The 24,112-nt window shown below is 39.3% G+C and overlaps 2 protein-coding genes across 8 annotated transcripts in view; one reads left to right on the forward strand and one right to left on the reverse strand.

Moving 5' to 3' along the window:
* Positions 1–515: 515 nt before the first annotated feature.
* LOC101736954 (exosome complex component RRP41) lies at positions 516–5,389 on the reverse strand. Its single transcript, XM_004933510.4, has 6 exons — positions 4,799–5,389; positions 4,371–4,443; positions 2,808–2,944; positions 1,964–2,168; positions 1,198–1,292; positions 516–628 (listed from the first exon to the last, which is right to left on the reverse strand). Exons 1-6 carry the CDS (start codon positions 4,967–4,969, stop codon positions 557–559), a joined length of 753 nt encoding a protein of 250 aa, XP_004933567.1. The 5' UTR covers positions 4,970–5,389; the 3' UTR covers positions 516–556.
* Positions 5,390–10,579: 5,190 nt separating this feature from the next.
* The window catches only part of LOC101741992 (transcriptional repressor p66-alpha), a 40,917-nt gene continuing 27,384 nt past the window's right edge, over positions 10,580–24,112 (forward strand). Inside the window, exons 1-16 of one of the 7 annotated variants that reach the window (XM_021352837.3) lie at positions 10,580–10,670; positions 11,066–11,112; positions 12,212–12,293; positions 13,653–13,788; positions 14,385–14,533; positions 15,302–15,442; positions 16,190–16,444; positions 17,501–17,599; positions 18,060–18,178; positions 18,992–19,172; positions 19,657–19,857; positions 21,037–21,116; positions 22,351–22,439; positions 22,597–22,646; positions 23,288–23,375; positions 23,992–24,111. In XM_021352837.3, coding sequence (XP_021208512.1) covers positions 11,075–11,112; positions 12,212–12,293; positions 13,653–13,788; positions 14,385–14,533; positions 15,302–15,442; positions 16,190–16,444; positions 17,501–17,599; positions 18,060–18,178; positions 18,992–19,172; positions 19,657–19,857; positions 21,037–21,116; positions 22,351–22,439; positions 22,597–22,646; positions 23,288–23,375; positions 23,992–24,111 — 1,828 coding nt within the window. In that variant the 5' untranslated portion in view covers positions 10,580–10,670; positions 11,066–11,074. Of the gene's footprint in view, positions 10,745–11,044; positions 11,113–12,211; positions 12,294–13,652; positions 13,789–14,384; positions 14,534–15,301; positions 15,443–16,189; positions 16,445–17,500; positions 17,600–18,059; positions 18,179–18,991; positions 19,173–19,656; positions 19,858–21,036; positions 21,117–22,350; positions 22,440–22,596; positions 22,647–23,287; positions 23,376–23,991; position 24,112 lie in introns of all 7 variants that reach the window. The other 6 variants (XM_012696611.4, XM_062676761.1, XM_062676762.1 and 3 more) reach the window with 6 other exon arrangements.

Below are 24,112 nucleotides of genomic sequence, written 5' to 3' on the forward strand. Positions count from 1 at the left end.
GGCAATCTGTGCATTTGGACAAAAAAATGTTATTGATATGGCAATACAGACTGATTTGAATATAATCGTCTCCTTCAAAAAATACGGTTCAAAACCTGCATTAAATAAAGTATTAACTTAACCTGTTATTTATCTAAGATGTCGTTCAGAAGAGTTTGTGACTGCCAATGGAATACGAAATCAATTCGTTTTTCTGATTTACCAATAATTGTCCAAAAGTCACATTGCCGGCTTTGATAATAGTCGACTCTTTTGTATAATTGGTTAAATGTATGTAGGTACTTTAGAGAAAAAAAGTGCCTGCCTACGGGTTTTGCACATTAACATAGTCTCATTACTCGATACAATTATAGTGGGTATTTTAACCTTCAGGTCACGACTACTAAATAATACTAGAATGTATTTTCAAGTAACTATTCTAAGAGAGTCAACTTGTCGGAACCCTAAACGCGCTAATGTAATTCTGTTCCATTATTTTGGAGTCGACACTTTGTTCTTCATTAAAATAAAACAAATTTGTTTATGAAATTAATTATAAATCGTAATATATTTTGTTTCATATCGTTATTACATCTTGTTTCGTCCATCCCTCTGCCAAATGTTGTCTCACAGCTCCGTCTAGGATCACCTGAAAAATAAAAACAACTTGCTCTCTAACTTTATGTCTACGACTTGTGAAAACCGAAGAAAATGCTGTATCACCAACTTTAAGGCATCCGATTCGCTTTAAAATTGCCCACCCCTCAAGGACCGATAGAATCATTTTATCGCTGTTACTGTACACATGTATTAATGTAGGTACACATTAACATTTTGATCAGAAAAACAAGATTATAAAATTTTTTAGAAATGCTATTTAAATGTTCGTGTTTTCACCCCTTTTTTCACATATTAAAATTGCTCTATCCAGATAACAACTAACATCAATTTTAAGTCCTTTGATTTTTTTCTATAATCTCTTAAAGATATAATTTACGAATCGAATGTTCGTTATATAATTTTAATGAAGAATTAGGAAATGGATTTTTTCTAACAAACGTTTAAGACGAATCAAAGATATAAAACTACATATTTGTTTGTACCATTTGCTTTGCTTTATTATTCAATGTGGACTCATTAATAATTCATCATCATTTTAATTCCTCATTCTTGTCAAAGTATAATTTATCAAAAGATGAGTTTAAATTATGTCTTCACCTCTATATCTCTGCAGCCCTGCATAGCTCTGGTCAATACAATGTTGAAATGGTCCATGTGGAGACGATTTGACATCTCCAATAGCGCTATGCTTCCTACAACAAAACTTATAATAAACAAACTTAAAGACATATTTCTATACATTATTTTTAATGAGTTTACCTGAATGACATAAGATTGTATTTATAAAAGTTATAAATCCACTCCGCCATGACATTCCAGTTATAAAAAGCATTGCAATTAGTACTACACTAAAAAATTTGCACATGATTGCTTTTTTTGTGGCAGGCAGAGAAATGACAACATACAGATCTGTGTGGACACATGGCATTTCCTTCAGTAATTACACTCCTTTAGTACGTACATAATTAAATCTAGTTTGATTCAGTCCAAACTTGAACATTGCGATCAAGATCTCTTCGGTGGAGCTTTACAAAGAAAAAGAAAAAAGGTTTTTGTGCCTAGCATTTTTTTTTATTGCTTAAATGGGTGGACGAGCTCACAGCCCACCTGGTGTTAAGTGGTTACATAGACATCTACAACATAAATGCGCCACCCACCTTGTGATATAAGTTCTAAGGTCTCAGTATAGTTACAACGGCTGCCCCTTCAAACCGAAACGCATTACTGCTTCACGGCAGAAGTAGGCAAAGTGGTGGTACCCACCCGCGCGGACTCACAAAAGGTCCTACCACCAGTAAATAGCATTGGTCTACTTTGAGACAATTAACATCTGAAGTTGCAGTGACATGGTAATTACACTAACCTGTGCTGGGTAAGCTGGCTACGGTCAAACATACTCCATCGGCTGCTTCCTCGATGTGACTAACGTCCACCAGGGGCTCGTGGGTGGCGCTTTGTCGGCCCAGGGACGCCGAGCAGGCGGTCACGTACGCTCTCAGAGGTATACCAGAGTCTATCAGCGCTAGACTGGCTGCATTCACGCTGGCACAATACGTACCACCATCGGCCTGTTAAAATACAACTTGTCTGGGTGGATATCTTATGCTTCTTGCTAGGCAAACTTCAGTTGCACACTTTTTTTTGTATAATCCCACTATCCATTGAAACAGTCTGTCCCTTTGTCTCATGTTAGGAACTGAAAAACCAGCACTGGTACGCAGAGAAAATATTCACAGTTCATTTTTGTTTATATAGTTTGATTAGCATTACATTTCTCAGAAATAAGTCATACAGAACAAAAATGGAAAAAAAAATTTGGGGAAAAAACCATAAACGCTTAGTTGTTTGAACACTTGTGACCGCTGAACTTCAAGCAAGCTGTGAGGTCACCTGCTCTTGACTCAGCTATCATAAGGATGGGTGAAAGGCCATTTCGTTTAAGCGACATTTTTGTTACTTTACAGGAGAGCCATTTAAAGTTTAAAATTTGAAAAAAATATCGCAACAACAAAAACTTCTTCAGCTATTTGAATGCGGTAAACTTAACTGAAGTTCAATTAAAAACATTGGATTGGTGATACTAATACTAAATAAAACCGACCTTTAATTAGAAAGATAAATATCGCATAGTAAACGAAATGTCGTATAACCCAAATAGCATATAATCCGTCGATAAGGATTTAAAAAAAAAAAATTATATGTTTTACCTGTAATACTTCTATGTATATATCTATTTGCGACCTTGGATACATTTCAGTTTTAATAGCAGCAGTTAGAGCTTGTCGGAGATGCATTGACATTTCTTGTGACTTGCGGTCCCCGCGAGGTCGGTTCTTTCGTTCACCTAGATGCGAAATGTTCGATAATAAGTCGTTTAGAAGTCGTCGTGGCCTAACGGATAAGACGTCCGGTGCATTCGTGTTGAAGCGATGCACCGGTGTTCGAATCCCGCAGGCGGGTACCAATTTTTCTAATGAAATACGTAATCAACAAATGTTCACGATTGACTTCCACGGTGAAGGAATAACATCGTGTAATAAAAAAAACCCGCAAAATTATAATTTGCGTAATTACTGGTGGTAGGACCTCTTGTGAGTCCGCACGGGTAGGTACCACCGCCCCGCCTATTTCTGCCGTGAAGCAGTAATGCGTTTCGGTTTGAAGGGTGGTGCAGCCGTTGTGACTATACTGAGACCTTAAAACTGTATCTCAAGGTGTGTGGCGCATTTACGTTGTAGATGTCTATGGGCTCCAGTAACCACTTAACATCAGGTGGGCTGTGAGCTCGTCCACACATCTAAGCAATAAAAAAAAAAAAAATAATAAGTTATGTAGCCTAATAGGCATATATATATAATAACCCTTATAAGTTGTGTAGATAAGAATATTCATATCTTTGGGTCTATCTTAGTTTCTTTTTGTACTGACGAGGGAATATCCTAGTTTTAACTTTTAAATGGGTAGAATACATAGACATCGCAGTGTGTATAATGCCACCGATTTTGAGAGACAGTCAAAATCTCAAATGTATTATGAAACTGCAAAGCATGATTGCTTCATTGTAAACATATAACAGTACCTACTTCTGCAGGCTTATCACATACATAATTGTATTGTTTTCAAATGTATAACATTTATAATATAACTGCCTATCTGCCAGCTATATGCTTACCTAAATTACATATTATATTATGTGAGTGGAGAATTTTTTTTATTCTCTTGTAGGCAGACGAGCATACGGCCTACTTGATGGTGAGTGGGTAACCACACAGTAATGTCGCCCATTGACTTCAGCAATGTCAGGGGCAGAGCTATTGCCTGCCGCTGACTGTGCTTAACACTAGGATAAAATGCATCCTATTTAATTTCCCATAGTAGAGTTTCTTTCATTTTCATGTTATTATTTGCTGTATATTTTCTAACATATAATGGCACTAAGTAAATTCCATAAAACTTTAAATGATGAAAACTTTTTGCATCTTTTGATTAAAATAAAACAAAACCTTTATTCTGTTACAAACAAATTTTTGTCCACCATAAAAAAAACTACACGTACGTAGTAAACGTATCTGGTTCAGTAGGTCTGATGATGTGCAGGAACAAATAAATGTACACACTGAAATTAATTCTAAGATTGATTGGAAATCCACGGATGTTATTAACTTGTGTATTTTTAATGTGCGATTAAGCTCATACAGATTTTTTTCTCTATATATAATCTCATTTATTTGAAGAGGCTTTTGAAAATATGTTGAACTCTCAATGGGTACCTGTTGAGAATGTAGCCATACTGTATTGGCAGTTGACAACTACAGCTTCTGTCGACATCTTCGATTTTGAAGCCTGAAAAACATTTTAAATTATAATGAAGGTTTTTCATTTATGAAGAACGTGTCCGAAAATGAAGTACCTAAAATGTGTAAATACATATTTTTTACCAGCTACTTGGTAAGAATTTGGTTACTAAAGCTGAAACACATCAAGACGTGAATGCGACCTTGGCACATGGGTCGATACTTCAATATTGTAAAATAGCTGTCTTATTCTTCAAGCCAGAAGGCATTACACTTTTGTAGCAGAAATAGTGCAATTTTGTAGCAGAAGTAGCGGGATAGTGATGATTATTTACTCAGGCAGATTTACAGACGTTTTGCCACGGTAAACTAATCAGTATTTGTAAATCGTTTGTATCATATACCTGATGGGGTCCATACACGGCTGCAAGCACTTTCGTGTTTCCTTGTTCGAGATACGCACTTCCATCAGGCTGGGTGAATACACCAAGTTTACATCTTATCCGACGTAATTCATTGGGTCTCCGCCCGTCAAGACGTAGTCCTTGACTCGAGAGTAGATCGGCAGCGGGCATTATTTAACTTCTAACAAAAACACATTAAAAAATAATGAATTGTTCAATATGTTGAATTGTTTTGTTAAAAATATTTGCTTTTTACTATGTTATATTATCATAGTCGATTCCGTTTTTAAAATTCGCGGTGATTCTAATAATTCATGAGATTGGTTATGGACGTTATGGTTATTAAAGAATAAAGACTAATAAATATATTATTTTCGTTCAATTATTTTTTAAACTTTATTTTGTAGGTTATGTTATCGTGTTTTTTTTCAGGGTAGTGTGACCTGGTAACTAAGACCTTTAAGTCATTTCTTATTTTAATTTATATTATTATTTTTATGCAAAATGATAATATGGAGTGAGATGAAATGAAATGAAACGAAGATGATTAATTTGAGACATTAATCAACTGAGATGAAATTAAATGAAATGAGATGATATGGGATGAAATATAATCTCAGTAAAATGGTGGTTATTTACTAAGATTTTTCCAATTTAATGAGCAACGTGTCAGGCAACTTGTCAGTGATGTTGAGTTGGGTGACCGCCGTCCTTCGCAGTTTTTACGTTATCTTAGATCATTGGCAGGAAAAACCCTCACTGATGAAAATTTGCTTCGCCAGCTATGGATGCGTCGCCTCCCACAACATCTCCAAGCAATTTTGGCCGCCCAATCAGAACTCTCGCTGGACAAAGTCGCTGAGCTAGCGGACAAAATTTTGGAAGTTTCGCCTGGTATGGTCGCACCTCATTCATCTGCTGTTTTCTCAGCAAGTACGTCTGCCGTCTCAACCCCTTCGTTAGAAGATATCACACGGCGTCTGGATGAGGTCACGCGTCAGCTTGCTGTGCTTACTGCAGAGCGCGGTAGAAATAGGACCCGGGATTTCTCAAACCAGCGACGACGCTCACAAACGCCTGGTAAGCTTCAAATGTGCTTTTACCATAGGAAATTTAATACTAAAGCTGTTAAGTGTATTCAACCATGTACCTGGACGCCGCCGCCATCTTCGGAAAACGACAAAAGCAGTCAATGATGGCGACGTCTGACTGCTTAAAGGAGAGTCGCCGATTATTTGTCACCGAAAGCGCAACCAAGCGCCGTTTTTTAATAGACACAGGCTCCGACCTCTCCTGTTACCCATACCAGTGGTTAGCAAATAAGCCGGTACGTTCAAACTATACGTTAGCGGCTGCCAATGGTAGTGAGATACGCACTTTTGGTCACATAGAAATGGCGCTTAATTTGGGGTTACGCCGCACATTTCAATGGCGATTTATTATCGCTGACGTCAACACCGCCATCATCGGCTCCGATTTTCTGGCGCATTATCGGTTGTTGCCAGATTGTGCCAGTAAGAGACTCGTCGATAGCATTACCGGGTTGTCATACGTTGCTGCCGTCGCTGTTTTAGACCAGACCAGCGTCAAAGTTGTCTGCGCGCCGTCATCCCAATTTAGTGCACTTCTTGCGGAATTTCCGTCCATTACGAAGCCACCAGGACTTATTCGTGAGCCGAAGCATAACACAGTTCATTATATTCTAACCACTGAGGGCGCCCCAGTCTCTTGTCGTCCTAGACGTCTGGCACCTCAAAAACTTCAAGAGGCCAAAAAGGTTTTTGATGATATGGTACAGTGCGGGACAGCCAGACCTTCGAAAAGTTCGTGGTCTTCTCCACTTCATATGGTCCCTAAGCGCGACGGCACCTGGCGACCCTGCGGCGATTATCGTGCGTTGAATTCACGTACCATACCTGACAGGTACCCAGTTCGCCATATCGGTGACGTTGGCCATAACATATCTGGGTGTTGTATATTTAGTACCATCGACCTCGTTAAGGCATATCAGCAAATTCCTGTTGCGCCTGAGGATATCTGTAAAACCGCCATCATAACACTCTTCGGACTCTACGAATTTAATTACATGACTTTTGGTCTGCGCAACGCAGGCCAAACGTTTCAAAGATTTATAGACGAAGTTGTCCAAGGTCTCGATTTTTGCTTTGCGTACGTTGATGACATATTAGTGTATTCCCGTGATGCTCTTCAACATGCTGCACACCTTCGTACTCTTTTCAAGCGATTTGAAGATTACGGAATCGTTATTAATCCAGCAAAATGCGTGTTTGGTGCTCCTGAGGTTACTTTTCTCGGAAACAGAATATCCGCCGACGGAACACAACCACCATCAGAGCGCATTCAAGCTCTAAAAGATTTTCCTCTACCACAGACTGTACAAGGACTCCGTCGTTTCATTGTGATGTAAACTTCTTAGTTGAAATTCAGTAACCAACTTAAAGTGTCTACCAATAAGGAAATGTCTCCATTTCTTCAATGATTCCACAATGGCGTACGCTTCTTTTTCAATGGCGGAATGGTTTTGTTCGCTTGAATTTAACGTTCTTGAATTGATACACAGCAATCCTGACTTTTCATACATTCGGCTTCCAGATGGCCGAGAAACAACAGTGTCGAATCGTCATCTAGCACCATTGGGTTCAGAAAGGGTAGATCTGCGAATAGATAATGAACACACTATTGATTATCATAACGTCGCAGAACCACTTCCGGAAACAGAAGACCAAAACTTGGAGATTCCTTCATCCAATGAAACGGGACCTGTGGTACTTGATAATAGCAGAGAGCTAGAGACAGAATTACCATCATCACCACCGCCGGAGCCAACACTTCGTAGATCTGGTCGCGTCCATAAAACGCCAGGATTTTTGAAAGATTATATTTTAAAATAGTGCGGGAGAATGATGTAAACTTCTTAGTTGAAATTATCAACCATAAGTTGACGTCATTGTCAATCTGTTTTATTCGTTATTTGTCAATGTATCTAATGTAATGAAAGCAAATTTTACTGTTAATTTTAGCTTATTAAAACCTTATATTCAGTAAAGGTTTTCTCTTATTTCTCATTGGGATGGTTAATTATTATCGCCCATTTCTGCGCAATGCGGCCAAGTTACAAGCACCGCTAGTCAACGCGATCGTGGCCACTGGAGGTAAAGGTCTTACACCAATCACTTGGACACCTGAGCTCGAAGAATGCTGTAAAGATAGCTTGTCATCTGCAGCTCTGTTGGCACACCCTTTGCCTAACGCTGAACTAGGGCTTTTCACCGACGCTTCCAGTTCTCACGTTGGTGCCTGCCTTCAGCAGAAAGTCGGTGATGCTTGGCAACCCCTGGGTTTCTTTAGTAAAAAGCTGAATCCCCGACAGTGCCAGTGGCCAGCATACTACCGAGAACTTCTTGCGGTATATGAGAGTGTGCAACATTATCGACACTTCCTAGCCGCACAGCACGTAACGATTTATACGGACCATAATCCATTAGTTTACGCGTTCTCGCAACGTTGCGAAAGGCTTCCTCCGGTACAGTTAAATCAACTGTCTTTTATTTCGCAGTTTACCACGGACATTGTCCATATAAAAGGGGAGGACAATACGGTGGCGGACGCCATGTCCCGCATCGAAGCTGTTAGTTTTGAAACTGACCATTCTGCTCTCTCCGCTTGCCAAAAACTTGACGACGAATTGAAAAAGTATCGTAACGATGCGAATTCTTCTCTAAAACTAGAGAACGTCGTAGTTCCTGGCACAAACACTGTTTTGGTCTGCGACATGTCAACAGGGCGACCACGCCCATTTGTATCGGAACCTATGCGAAAGAAGATTTTTGCTCAGCTACATAATCTTAGCCATCCTGGTACTAGATCAACCATTCGATTGATCTCAGACCGTTTCGTGTGGCCTGGCATTGCCAAAGATTGCCGTTATTGGTGCCAAACCTGCGTTGCTTGCCAGCGAAGTAAGGTGACGCGGCATATAAAATCTCCACTTGGACATTTCTCCAGTCCTACGTCTCGACTGAAGCATGTCCATATTGACATCATAGGCCCTCTTCCATCTTGTTCTGACTTCCAATACTGCCTGACTGCTGTGGATCGCTACACTCGATGGCCCGAAGTTTGGCCTATGCACGGAATAACAGCAGAAGAAGTGGCGAGCACCTATGTAGCCGGTTGGATTGCTCGATTCGGAGTACCTGCTGTCATCACTACCGACCAGGGACGACAGTTCGAGTCGGACCTTTTCAGACGCCTTACTAATTTATGTGGTACTAAACGTATACGCACTACTAGTTACCACCCTTGTGCCAATGGGCTCGTGGAGCGCATGCATAGACAATTAAAGGCCTCTCTGATGTGTTATGATGATTCGTGGTTGAATGCATTACCTTTGGTCTTATTAGGAATGCGTTCGGCTTTTAAAGAAGATCTACAAGCAACAGTAGCGGAATTGCTTTACGGAGAAACATTAACGCTTCCAGGGGAACTGTTAGTACCTCCCGGTCCTTCTGGCTTCGAGGACCCTACGGATTTTGTCGTAAAGTTAAGACAGCGTATGTCTAAATTGCGTCCCACTCCATGTTCCTCACACACTAAACCATCACCTTTTATATTTAAAAATCTTTCCACCGCCTCTCATGTCATGCTCAGGGAGGATTCGGTTAGACGTTCAATGCAACCACCTTACTCTGGTCCTCATAGAGTTATATGTAGAGCCAAGGACGGAAAAACGTGGTCGATTGATGTAAAAGGGAAACAGGTGACGGTCAGTGTCGACAGAATTAAGCCAGCTTTCGTCGAGCATTCTTTAATAGATCTCGTTCCAGCACCAGCACCGCGGGTTTCTGTGCCTCAACCAGCGCAACCGGATGCTACTAATGTCCCTTCATATCCACTCGTGCCTTCGGCACCTCTAACTGCTACTCCTACACATACACCTCAATATACCACCCGGTCAGGTCGCAGAGTCCACTTCTCCAAACCTTTCGACCTATGATAATTTTTCTCTTTTTCTGCGGATTCTCCTTCTCCGTAGGGGGGTGGTGTGGCGTTTTAGACTTTTTGAAGGATCCCGAGAAGTTACGTCCAGCGGATTTGTTTTATTTTCCCACATTTGTGCACTTTCACAGATATGAAACAGTTAACAAACCACCGTTATTACACACTTAAACCTGAAGAAACACTAAATAGACAAAATAAAATAAATCACACAACTTCACCCCTCGCGTTCCCGCCAAAAAGTTCTTATGAATAGATTTTAAAGAAGGTTTTCGTAGTAATTCCATTTTTCAAACTGGAAAGGTGAAGCTTTCTCACCATACAAATCTGATATCATGTATACATATTCTATTTTACAGGTAAAGGAACGTAGATGAAACAAATAAAAATCTACAGTAAAAAAATAATGACTAGAAAAGATAAAGACAATGCCAGTTGTAACAAAAATAAAGTGGAATGAATAAAATGAAATTGAATAAGCTGAAATGATATGACTGAATTATATTAACCATGAAGCAGAGTGCTTCAGCTCCAGAACCTAGTCCTTTCAAATTTAGACGTTCAACAGGAACAGAAATACTTAGAAATTTTAGTAGGAACTCGGTATAAGCACCTTTATGTTACGGGTTTTTTAACCATTAAAAACACTGAATAGACTAGACTAGACTAGATTGGACTGGACTGGACTAGACTAGACTGGACTGGACTAGATTAGACTGAATAGACTAGACTGGTCTATAAAACCATTTGTCTAAAAATTGACGCATAAAAAAAAGCTGTATGTCAAAGCCAAATGACAAAAATTACTTCAATGGCGGCGAGTTGCCATATTTATTGTTCTGTATTATTGATTGTGAGTGTTTCTTTGAATGCGGTGATTATATTTTGATATGAAATTAATGATGCAGTAACAACTTATTATCTAAAATATTACAAAATGAGATTTTTTACGCTAATTGATTCGAAAGCAATTTAATATTTCGAAATCGCTTAAACATCCACAAACCAAACGAATCTTGATTTGGTTAAATTGTCATTTTGGTGAATGCGTGCGTGTGCATTACGATAATCGATGATTGAATATATTAATTACTATAATAACTATCATTATGGTTGAATAATAAAACTATACTACAGTGTTCTGAGTGAATTAAAATAAAAAGTTCAATGTTTATTTTATGTAATTCGTCGGTAACTATGTGATAATCGGCTTATCGATTTAAATAGATATTTGCCTAATTGTTACAGGATTGAAAAATGGACGTTGACGATTCGGCGGTTGATCTGAGTGTCAGGTGGTATTATTTAACAACTTATTTATATATTTTTCTATAACAGCATTTCTAAATAAATGTGTGAACTACTCATATGTACATAAATTTTCATTTATTAATTTGTCTATTACAACAATTCATTTAATCAAAATCTACAATTAGGGAAAATTATAATTTTAATTTATTTAAGGTATGTTATAAATAGAAGGACTACTAAATAAATATCAATATTGACATTTGCAGTTGTACCTTAGAAAAATGGACAGTAAGAAATATTGAAAAATACTAAAAAATCACTTTTCATGTCAACACTTGTATATATTTACAGTAGCGACAAGTCTTTAACACCATGGACAGAAAATGTCATAAATTTTATATTAAATTATTTCATAGGGAACTATTGGTCTAGAATATGTTTTAGATACAGTTTCTCAGCTGCTCTCATCCAATATGTTAGTTCTCAGAACTAGGCAGAAATATATGTAAAATAGTAAAATGATAATAATAAATGCAAGATTAAACTGTAAAAGTAATTTTAAATAAGTTTGCAAATAAGTAACCCAGAAAAAATACTATATTATTGTTGATATACATGTAAATAAAAAATGTCGTTGTGGCCTAAAGGATAAGACGTCTAGTGCATACGTGTTGAGCGATGCACCGGTGTTCGAATCTCAGGTGGGTACCAATTTTTCTAATGAAATACGTACTCAACAATTGTTCACGATTGACTTCCACAGTGAAGGAATAACATTGTGTAATAAAAATTAAACCCGCAAAATTATAATTTGCGTAATTACTGGTGGTAGGACCTCTTGTGAGTCCGCACGGGTAGGTACCACCACCCTGCCTACTTCTGCCGTGAAGCAGTAATGCGTTTCGGTTTGAAGGGTGGGGGCAACTGTAGTAACTATACTTGAGACCTTAGAACTTATATCTCAAGGTGGGTGGCGCATTTACGTTGTAGATGTCAATGGCCTCCAGTAACCACTTAACGCCAGGTGGGCTGTGAGGTCGTCCACCCACCTCAGCAACAAAAAAAAAATCTACTACCATTTGCATGATAGTGTAATAAAATAAAACACTTGAAAATCAAAGTAATTTATATTATTTTTTTCAGGTCTTTACCGCCAGAAATAAGTGAGTTAAGAGCATTAACGGCAAGTGGTTTAACAATAACCCCAGCGCAGCCTCCACCACATGTATGTATAAATAACTTGATGCAAAAAAATTATAATGTACATGAACATTTCTTTATGCTCGTTATTACACATCGAACAAAGTCATTGTAGTCAAGCTATAGTTGGATTGGGTGTTTGGTTTTTTGACTCGTATCTTGCCTGATGGTAGCTCTTGAGACTGCCAGGCCTTGCTTGGACAAGTCAGTATGCATTTTAGTGGGAGCATTAACACGTTGACTGCATTATGCGACTTAAAAGCCCCACATACGACTATTTCCTGATGCCGCAGTCAAAACTGGTGCATAAAGCGACAAGTCCACATTTCTATATGTATGGGTATGTTCGAAAACATTTTTCAGGTCTATAAGGTCTCATAGCGTAAACAAGTTAAATCTTGTCTTGGAAATACCTCATAAGCACGGGCTAAAAATGCCTCATATAGTCTTGAACGTGTTAAATAGTTATATTACTGCTACTAGGATAGTAGCTCCAGATGGTCGAGGTCATATAAAAATACTTATTTTTATGCCTGTAGTTTCTGATGATAATAAAAGGGTGGTATGCACAAATAATAACTAAAAAAAACTTGTATGTATGATATTCCACAAAGTAATTGATTTTGGGCCAGAGTAATTCAGACTGCTATCTCACATAGTATCCATCTCAAAACATAGTATATTTCCTAAACCATGAAAAAAACACCATACAAGGAACCTAGTGTAATTTCCCATTCAGTGTGCAGTCTCTCTACCACAAATATGTTTGAAAATACTTATGTGTCAATTTACTATCATATTCTAATTATTATTTTTTGTTTTTGACTGCAATATGTGGGAAGATTGATAAGGTAGGTGTTAAAAGTTAATCTAAATGTGAATATTTAATACATATTATGTATATTAGGAGTTTTCCATCTAGATTGCATAAAAAAACCTTATGAATATCATATCTACACTAAGTTCTTTAAAAAAATTATGATTATAAAATATTAATTAAAATAATCATTTCCTACTTTGGTTTGTTGTGAATTGCTGCATTGATTTTAAGACTTTTTTTAAATTTTATTATTACTGTAAGTAGTAGACAATAAAGGCATTATTGAAGAAAGTGTTTCCTGACAAAATCATATAATAAGTAAATTAGTAAAGTAGATGAATCAATAAAACAGTAATTTAATTGATCAATAAGTGAAATCAATGAAACTATGTTGATTCCTAAACAAACCTCAGTAATCATAACTTCATTCATAAACCATACATCAAAATCACACTTCTCCAATATGTTATTATTGAGATTATGACCTCTAAGCAAGTATCTGATCTTTGATTACAGTAGTCATGATGTTCTATGTTTATTTGATAATTTTTAATACTAATTTAGGGCGCCGGCGGCAAGCGGGTGCTGCGCCCACGTTCAGAACAGCGCAGCTATGCAGAGAGTCCCGACATTGTTCTGCTCCCAGCCGCTCCACCGCACAGGAAACCTACAATACCTACAACACCTGCCCCTTTTACTGGTATTTATTAGTTTGTAAATAACCAAATTATCAGTGTCAGTGTAAGCAAAATAAATTCAGCAATTCACGGTTTAGTTAGTCGTTGATTCAAGATTATACATGTACTGAAATGTCATCTTTGTCTGAAACATTTGTAATGTTGGCCTTGTTTATTTGTTTGATAGATACAGGCTTATGAGATTAATCTTATATTGAGTAGTTACTATCTCTAACACCATAAGGTTAAAGTGACAGAGAAACATGTCAAATTAATAGATGCTTAGAATAATTATCATTTAAATCTTCAAATGCTTTATAAGTAGGTATAGTATAGTAGTTTGTCTTGTGGAATAATGGATAATTGATCCATGAATTGAGAGATATAATTCAATTTTTTAGAATTTATAAAAATATGAACCTCTATTGCCAACAAGAAAGACAATATTATGAACACTATACATATATAATTTGATTATCTCAGTAAATAAAGTTATCTATTCTACTTTTAGGTCTATAACTACTTTAAAACAATCTTAAACATAAAATTTGAGACTCATGTTGACTGGTGTTCGTCAGAGCCTAGTTATGACTGAGTTCATATTGTTTTTATGGGATAGATGTAAGCAGCAAATTGAACTCATCAGTGAACGTGTCAATAACACCGAGCGTATCCATACCAGCACCCGAATCGCCACGTGACCCTCGCGATGACGAAGAGTCTGAAGACGATGAGAACGAACCGCCTCTGTCCATACCTGGACACAGAGTGAGTTTTATTTTCTCATTTTTCTTTGTATAACGCCTCGTGAATGTGAGCGGGCATTGATATATTTTAATTTGGGTCAGTGCAGCACTGAAAAAAAAGTGGGTGCTCTTGTACCACTGTCATAAATTTTTATGCAGAACATGCATGTACTATGCCTCCACATATCCTTGATCTGATTCTGCATGATGCTTTACAGGAGCTCATATTTATCGTCATGCATTCAGCTTAGACAACCTAGATTGTCTGAGATCAGGTAATGGTCGTATAGATCAGGTAATGGTCGTATAGATCAGGTAATGGTCGTATAGATCAGGTAATGGTCATATTCGGTCATTAAGATTTACCATCAGAGCGAACTTATGTGTCCAATGTGTGCTCTGTCTGAGTACTGTTTTTTTTAATTTATGGTCTGGTATTTACGGCATTTACACCTTTAAGGCAAGTCTTATATTTTCTTCATACATTTTGTTTTAATATGACAAATGACATGAATTGAAATGAGCTGAAATATAATCTCAGTAAAATGGTGGTTATTTTCTAAGACTGTTTCAGTGGATATATTGGAAGAACTCAAGAAATTTCGTCCAATGGCTCTGCATTATTACCCTACATTATAGTATTTTGACAGATTTTGAACAGTTAATAATACCACTGTTATAACACATTTAAATTTAAAGAAACGTTAAATTAACAAAATAAAGTAATTTCCACAACTATTCTTTAAATTGTGTCATCGCAGCTAAGTAATTTAATGCAAGCAATGTACAGGAGCTATCGAGTGCTGAAATATGGGAGCGCGATCGTCGTCTACGTGCTCTCAGAGAGAAGCTGCGGGCTGAAGAAACTCGACTGGTCCTGTTGCGGAAGATAAGGCAGTCCCAACAGGCCACGGGGCTGCCCCCCGCTAAGGTATGCCCAGCTCTTAATCGGTTCATGATGAAAAGTGTTGCCATGAGTGCTATTGTTATTATTATTGGAATTTGGCAGTATTTCAATAAAACTCTAATCAGATTTCTTATAAAGGACACAATGAATTATATTTGCTTTCAAGTCACATCAGAATAAATTGTCACTTAGAACAGTTGCACAGATAACACACATCAATTTGAATAATCTGTACCAAAACGTTCACAAATACTTTTATGATCTACTATATATTATAAATTTATTTATTCTATAATTATTTTAATATTATTGATTTTAACTTGAACTTATAATATACATGTATAGTACAAATGTTTACTGTATATTATAAGTTTCAATATAGAATGAAACATGAACAAGATTGAGTGCTATTGTTCAATTTGTTTCTCATCCATTCACATAATATAACAATAAATAAATTACATCTATTGATCCTAATGTCTTGCAGGCTTATGCCTGTTTATAGAATAAAATATAAACTAGAAATGGCGCATACAGGAAGAATATTCGTCATTACCATTTACCATTTTTGAAAATAAGTTGTCGTTCCATACAGGAAGAATAATCCTTATTACAATTTTTTTTTTTTGCCCTTATAGGCAGATGAGCATACGGCCCACCTGATGGTGAGTGGTTACCGTCGCCCATGGACTTCAGCAACGCCAGGGGTAGAGGCAAACCGCTGCCTACCGAAATTTAAAAATAAGTTGTCGTTCGTATCTGTGTCTGCAGGAGAGTGGCGCGGGCACGGCGCTGGCGGGCAGCGGCTGCGTGGTGCCGCCCGGCGTGACGGTCACGCCCGCGCCGCCCCCCGCGCACCAGAACAAGCGGCCCGCCCCCCGCCCCGCCGCGCGCCCCGCTGCGCTGCCGGGCGGCGCCACGCTCACGCCGGGCTCGTACCGCGCGCCGCCGCAGGCCGCCGCCGTCACGCCCTCCGTCACCATCACGCCCGCGCCGCCGCCGCCCTCGCACCACCAGCCCGCCAAGGTAACACTGTGCTTCCCCACCTTTGCCGCTAGGGGCGCTGTTCCAATTCGAATTCCATCATTTAAAAAAATATTAACATTCTGCACTTCTTCTCTATATTCTGTATAAATGTGGGAAAATTCATACTCCTCTGTCCACGCAATTTTTGCAAAAAGGGGGACAAAGTTTTTGCTCACGTATTAATTTATAGATAGACTAAATATATATAAAAATTTAAAGATAGGTTATAGATAGATTACTAATATATAGAGTATAGAAAGATATGTTTGTGATTACAAGCCGACTCAGGATAATTCATCCGTCACGAGTAGCACGAGCGATGCAGTGAGTATGCAAATGTGATGTCCTCATTCAATTTTAAATGAGACTAATTACTAAAAAAGGCAGATAATTTATATTAGTTTATTTTAAATATTTTATAAAGTATCAAAATTAGTTAAGCCGCTGGAATTGTTTCATGCGAAACGTGTGCATACAGCGTGTTCCTTTATGAAATTATTTTTTCGTTTTGTTCGCGAATAACGCGAAGTGTGTTCACGAGTGCTCACGTCCAGTAGTCGCCTAGCAATATAGTAGCAGTCGCAAAAAACAATTTTTTTTCGTTACGCTTTCTGTAAAATTAAAATAAGAAAAATCGTTGCTTTTGAACGCAAATCAAAAGTAGTTGCCCAAACGGATTACGGATCATTACGGATCCTCCCGATCTATCAAGGGTGATTTTAGGTACCACAAGCACCGGTCACCGTCCTCGTCGAACCCGTCGCTTGCGACGAAGGGCTCGACGAGCGAATAAACCCATAGACACAAACCACTGAGTTTCTCGCCGGATCTTCTCAGTGGGTCGCGTTTCCGATCCGGTGTAAGATTCTGCGAAGCACGGCTCTTGCTAGAGCCAGTGTTAGCAACACTCCGGTTTGAGCCCCGTGATCTCACTAGTTAAGGTTACGCTGAAATAGCCTCTTAAGGCTATCATCATCAGCTTAGGTAGAAAAAAAACCATACGCCATTAATCCCAGCGTCTTAGCTTCCTATTGATGTTTTGTGTTGTCCCCTCAGGCCAGCACGCGCAGTTCCGAAGACACCCAGACGCCGGCGCAGAGGCAGGCGGCCGCTAAACTGGCCCTACGGAAGCAACTAGAGAAGACGCTATTGCAAGTAAGTTTGGTAGGCAGCGGCTTGGATCTGCCCCTAGCATTGCTGAAGTCCATGGGCGACGGTAACCACTCACCATCGAATAATATAAGCCATAAAATAGAAATAAGTTCCAAACGATATTCTGTAACACAGTTATTAATAAACGAGCAAAACTTTATTTACCCCGGAAAATAAAACACAGTAGCAGATTAAGCTAGTGGGAGTCCCACCTGGCTAAGAAAAAAAAGATGATGAATGCAAGAAAGACACAGTATGAAGCATGTAAGTGCGGGAGGCATGAAAGAGAGAACTGGAGTGAATGTGTTAACTAGAATAAAAAGGGCCCGGTGATATCCAATACCGGGGAAAAGCAGGAAAAAAAAAATACCACTCACCATCAGGTCGGCCGTATCCCGTCTGCCTACAGGGGCAATAAATAAATAACAAAAATGGTGTGCGTTACGTAACAAATCGTTTCCAGATCCCTCCCCCGAAGCCTCCGCCGCCCGAGATGAACTTCATCCCCTCCCCGAGCAACACGGACTTCGTGTACCTGGTGGGGCTCGAGCACGTCGTCGACTACTTGACAAACGAGGACCGGTCAGTGCCGTCCGCTCTATTAGCTTTTGTTATCTGTGGACTGTATTCATTCATAGTAGTAGTAGGGGACTTTTTGGAGGGAACGCGAGGAGTGAAGTTGTGTGATTTGGTTTTATGTTGCCTATTTAGTGTTTCTTCAAGTTTAAATATGTAATAACGGTGGTTTGTTAACTGTTTAGTATCTGTGAAAGTGCACAAATGTGGGAAAATCAAACAAAGCCGCTCTGAACGTAACTTCTCAGGATCCTTCAAAAAGTCCACTGAAAAAATTTCAGTAAATGACCACCATTTTACTGAGATTATATTTCATCCCATATCATCTCATCTCATTTCATTTGATCAATGTCTCAAATTAATCATCTTCATTTCATTTCACTCCATTTTATCATTTTTCATAAAAATAAGAATATTTTAAATAAGACATGACTTAAAGGTCTTAGTTATCAGGTCATAAAATCCCTAAAAAAAAAGTAGCAGGAATAGTAGTAGTAGTAGTAGTTTTTCTCGAAGAGAAAGGCAATAAAACTAACCCATACAGCCAATTCTTAAGTTTTACATTTTCATATCTAGTTTGATATTTCTATATTTATCTATATTTATGTTATTCCTTCACGGTGGAAGTCAATCGTGAATATTTGTCAAGTACGTATTTCATTAAAAAAATTGGTATTATATTATATAAAATTCGAACACCGTTGCATCACTGGATACGAATGCATTGGACGTCTTATCCTTTAAACCACGACGACTTCGCGGCATATTAGAGTTTTTACTGTACTGCATCGTTCAATACAAGCGTGTGTGTCGGGGCAGCATGCCGCGCTCGAGCGTGCCGGCGCTGTGCGCGCAGTGCGGGTGCGACTTCACGCCGGTGTGGCGCTGGGAGCGGCCGCCCGCGCGCCGCCAGGACGCCACGTTCTGCGTGTCGCCCGCGCCGCACGCGCGCCGCCTGTGCGAGCTCTGCGTCTCCGGGAACGTCAAGAGGGCGCTCAAGGTCACTGGAATCTGTTATATCCATTTTTTATACTATTGATTTCCTGAACAAGCCGTACGTACGTGTTATATTTTTTCATCACTCCACTAATTTGCTTAGACATGCAGTGTAGAATGACAAAAACCGAGGCGGCCTCATGGGCGCCAGTCATAGTCAGTCTGTCACATTTAGTCAGTTAGTCAGCCATATTCAGTCAGTCGGTCACAGTCAGTCAGTTAGTCAGCCACATTCAGCCAGTCAATCAATCACAGCCAGTCAGTCACAGTCAGTCAGTTAGTCAATGAATCACAGCTAGTCAGTCACAGTCAGTCAGTCACATTAAGTCAATCAATCATAGTACAGCAACACAGTGCTGACAGACATATGGAAAGTTACAGCACACTTGCTGACCGAAATCGCACTGAGATTTAAATTATTATTAGATTAACAGATTATCCAATCAATTGAATGTGGCGTTTGGTACATGTGTTATATATGTACGCAGGCGGAGCACACGGCGCGGCTAAAGACTGCATTCGTTCGCGCCTTGCAGCAGGAGCAGGAGATCGAGCGGCGGCTGGCGGCCCCCTCCCCGCCGCCGCCCGCGCCCCCGCCCGCGCACGCGCCCGCCGCGCGCCCGCACCACGCGCCGCCCCCGCACGCCGACGCCGACGCGCGCGCGCCCCGCCCGCGTCCCCCGCCCCAGGTACCCGACTTCATCTAGGCGATAAGCACTAGATTAAAAGTCAACAATGAATACTGATAGCTTTCCTATAACACGGCACTGCCACAACACGATAACGAGATGTTAGTTTAAAATTATTTAGAAAGCTACATGATCCACTATGAACAGAATATATGGGAATAATCGAAATTTTACTGATTATTTGTTATAGGTATATAGCTAAAAAAAATACCGGCATAGTTGAGATGTATCACTCAGAAAAAAGTACCCTCCTTTTTGTACTAACTTCTAGTCTCATATAACACCGCGCACGGTACTATTATAACCCTACCATGAAGGCTATTGGGTTGACAGCTCTAACCAAGCTGCACGATCAGCATTCCCGAGTCCTCTTGTTCCGTCCGCCCCGCGAACGACCACTCTTCTCCTATTATTTACTGCTGGTAGGACCTTTTGTGAGTCCGCACGGGTAGGTGCCACCACCCTGCCTATTTCTGCCGTGAAGCACTAATGCGTTTCGGTTTGAAGGGTGGGGCAGCCGTTGTAATGATACTTGAGACCTTAGAACTTATATCTCAAGGTGGGTGGCGTATTTACGGTTGTAGATGTCTATGTGCTCCAGTAACCACTTAGCACCAAGGGGGCTGTGAGCTCTTCCACCCCTGCCGCGGTAAAGCTATTGTATAGCATTTTTTATCACCTAATGCAATTATAATTAGACAATGATAATTTAATAATAAAACAAGACCACGCTATATTGAACATTAATAAAAGCAAAACATTAACTGTCCCCTTCCCACTTATAAGCTAGACCGCGCGAGAGAGATGGGCAGACTTTTCATGATGCGCATGCAGTGTGACGTCACGCCACGCGCTTATTTCCAAATACTACACAAGCCCAACGTTAGAATGTGTTGAATGCGAGCTATATGGTAGGCGGAGTGAGGGGTGTTAGGTTTTTTCGTTACGGAATTTCATGATTCGGTTGTGGCGCTCAAGGCCCGCGATAAAAGCTATGCAATAGTTTAAAAAAAAACTCCGACCTAAGGGGTCGACTCTCAACTCTGAGTTAGTGCGCGTTACCTACCATTGGACATTCATAACTTAGTATTTAATTTTTTTTAATCAAAGTGGCGAAACCCGCTATTAAGGCAGTTCGTATGTTCTGTGAGGAGTAATAGTTGTGACTGTACATTGCAGCAGGCGTCCCGCAGCGCGTCCCGCGGCAGCGTGCCGGCGCCGCCCTCCCCCGCCCCGCCGCCCGTCACCTCCACCACCAGGTACCACGAACCAAGTATACCAACTACTGCTCCCTCGACGAGCCAAATTCGACCGTAATAACATGCACGAAAAGGTTGAATTTTTTTTTATTGCTTACATATCGTCTTCTCGCATTAAAAGTGTACAATTTCAAAAAATATTCGAAATTGAATTAATATGCGAAATCATTTGGTATCCACCAGTATTTTTCTCATAAATACTGTCAAAAGAGAGTAGTTTAGTTTTTGTTTTTGTTTTTTAGTTTATGTTTTGACGACTATTAAAAAGATTAATACATAATTTTATCTTACTTTAAAAGACAGATAATGTAACTGGTAAAAAATAAAAAATAAATGTTGAAAAAGATGATTAATATAATAAATATCACATGTTAAATCATTAAAATACTCTCCTGTAAAATTTGTAAGTTTTGAGATTCTACAGTTTTAATGCGAAAAGACGAGATGTGGACGAGCTTACTCATGTAAATGTAGATGTAAGTGGTTACCGTAGTCCATAGACATCTAAAACGTAAATGCCGTCACCCACCTTGAGACATGAGCTGTTTTAAGGTCACACTTTTTACAGTAAAACGGCTGCTCCGACCTTCAAATCGAAACGCATTACTGCTTCACGGCAGAAATAGGCAGGGTGGTGGTACCTCTCCGTACGGACTCACAAGAGGTCCTACCACCAGAAATAACGCAAATTATAATTTTGCGGGTTTGATTTTTATTGCACGATATTATTTATTTCTTCACCGTGGAAGTCAATCGCGAACATTTGTTAAGTACGTATTTTATTGGAGAAATTGGTATCCGCCTGCGGGATTCGAACACGGGTGCATCGCTACACACGAATGCACCGGATGTCTTATCCTTTAGGCTATGACGACTTCAAAATTGTGTATTACGTCATTATTTATAAGCTCATATAATCTCATTTTAGAGCAGCGGTCGGGGAACTTTTTTAATTATTACCCCAAAATATTTTTGTCAAAAACATTTAAACATTAGTATGCATGCGTGTGTGCGTCAAATACATGGTATGTAGTGTGTGTAATGCTTTCTTTATTGATTTAATGTATCTTTTATGCATTATTTTAAAAAAATATTAACATTGTGCACTTCTTCTCTATATTCTCTATAAGTGTGGGAAATTTCACACTCCTCCGTCCGCGCTATTTTCGTAAAAAGGGATACAAAGTTTTTGCTTCACGTATTAATATATAGATTAATGATGTATTTGTTTTAGGCCGTTGACGTCATCGGAGTCGCTACGCAGCCACCACTCAGAACGCGGGAGCCGCGACTCTAGTGAGGTGGCTGCGAAAAAGAGTAAAAGTGAGTTCGTTATGCCTAAAAGTACATATAAAGAAATTTTGTTATTAGACTAATTTTATAATTACGTATAACTACGGCATAACAATAATTATTAACTTATTAATGCAGACCGACATATAAAAAAACATAGTTTAAATCATGTTTGTTTGTGTTGCAGGTTCGTCTTCGAGTAGCACCACACAGGGCAGCACCAGCAAACAGCATCAGGTACAATATGATTATTATTGATTATATTTTTAACAGACTTCAAAAAGTAGGAGGTTCAATGTTCGACTGGATGTTTTTTTTTATAAATGTATGTTCACTGATTTGTCCTTTTATTTCTCATAATTTTTTTGTTTTTGTAAATCTATACCCTGGAAGTGATCTTATTTAAAATATTTATTTGATGTATTTATATTAATACGCTTTTATTAGCTTCAGACGTGTATGTATGTTAGTATGTAACGGAATCTTTGAACTTGGTATCAGTTATAAATATTTTATGAACAGATATGAGTAGAAGGGTATGATAATATCCTGAAAAGCACCCCACGCTTTTTTACAATAAAATCATTTTTTCCTACACTATTTTTAAATTAAAATTTATTAAAATTTATTTTCTATTTTTAGTTGGATTTTCTATAAAAGCGTATTTTGTTAGTTTTTTTTAAGCTATTTTTTTTTTTTTAATTTTTTTTTATTGCCCTTGTAGGCAGACGAGCATACGGCCCACCTGATGGTGAGTGGTTACCGTCGCCCATAGACTTCAGCAATGCCAGGGGCAGAGCCAAGCCGCTGCCTACCGCTAAATGTGTCTATGGTCACTGTTAAGTTTATGGTTTCGTTAAGGGTCCTTTTGGTTCCAGCAACTGGCAGCCGCGGCCGCCGCGCAGATGGCCTTCGAGCAGCAGAGCGCCGCCGCCATGCAGGCTCTCCAGCATCAGCTGCTCAGAGGCAAGTCCCGACTGGACTCGACCGATACATCGACTCTTATAACCTTTTTTAATAAATGTGGTGGTTTTTACTGGTGGTAGGACCTCTTGAAAGTCCGCGCGGGTAGGTTAAAATTTAGAAATATAGTTAAAAAGTAAAGTAGTTTAAAATTTAGAAAAAAAACTTGAATTATAGTGTATATACTGTAGTAATAATTGAAGTTCAATTAAAAACATCGAATTGTTGATACCAATACCAAATAAAATGCATCTTTAATTACAAAGATATATGTGGCTTAAACTGGATAGTCTTTCACCCTCGATTTTTTTTATTGCTTAGATGGGTGGACGATCTCACAGCCCACCTAGTTGTTAAGTGGTTACTGGAGCCCATAGACATCTACCTAAATGCGCTGCCCACTTTGAGATATAAGTTCTAAGGTCTCAGTATAGTTACAACAGCTGCCCCACCCTTCAAACCGAAACGCATTACTGCTTCACAGTAGAAATAGGCAGGATGGTGGTACCCACCCATGCGGAATCACAAGACGTCCTACCACCAGTAATTTTGTCTCTGGATGAATGATCGTACTTTATTGAAATATTGGTTGTGTAACGGTCCTGATGTCCTCGGGCAGGTCTGAGCGGCGCGGGCGGGTCGGGCGGCATGTCGGCGGCCGCGGCCATGATGCAGTTCACTCCGCTGCTGTACTCCTACCAGCTCGCCATGGCGCAGGCCTCCGCGCTCGGCAAGAGATG

This window comes from Bombyx mori, chromosome 28 (genome assembly GCF_030269925.1).
Source record: "Bombyx mori chromosome 28, ASM3026992v2".
Taxonomy (NCBI): Eukaryota; Metazoa; Arthropoda; class Insecta; order Lepidoptera; family Bombycidae; genus Bombyx; species Bombyx mori.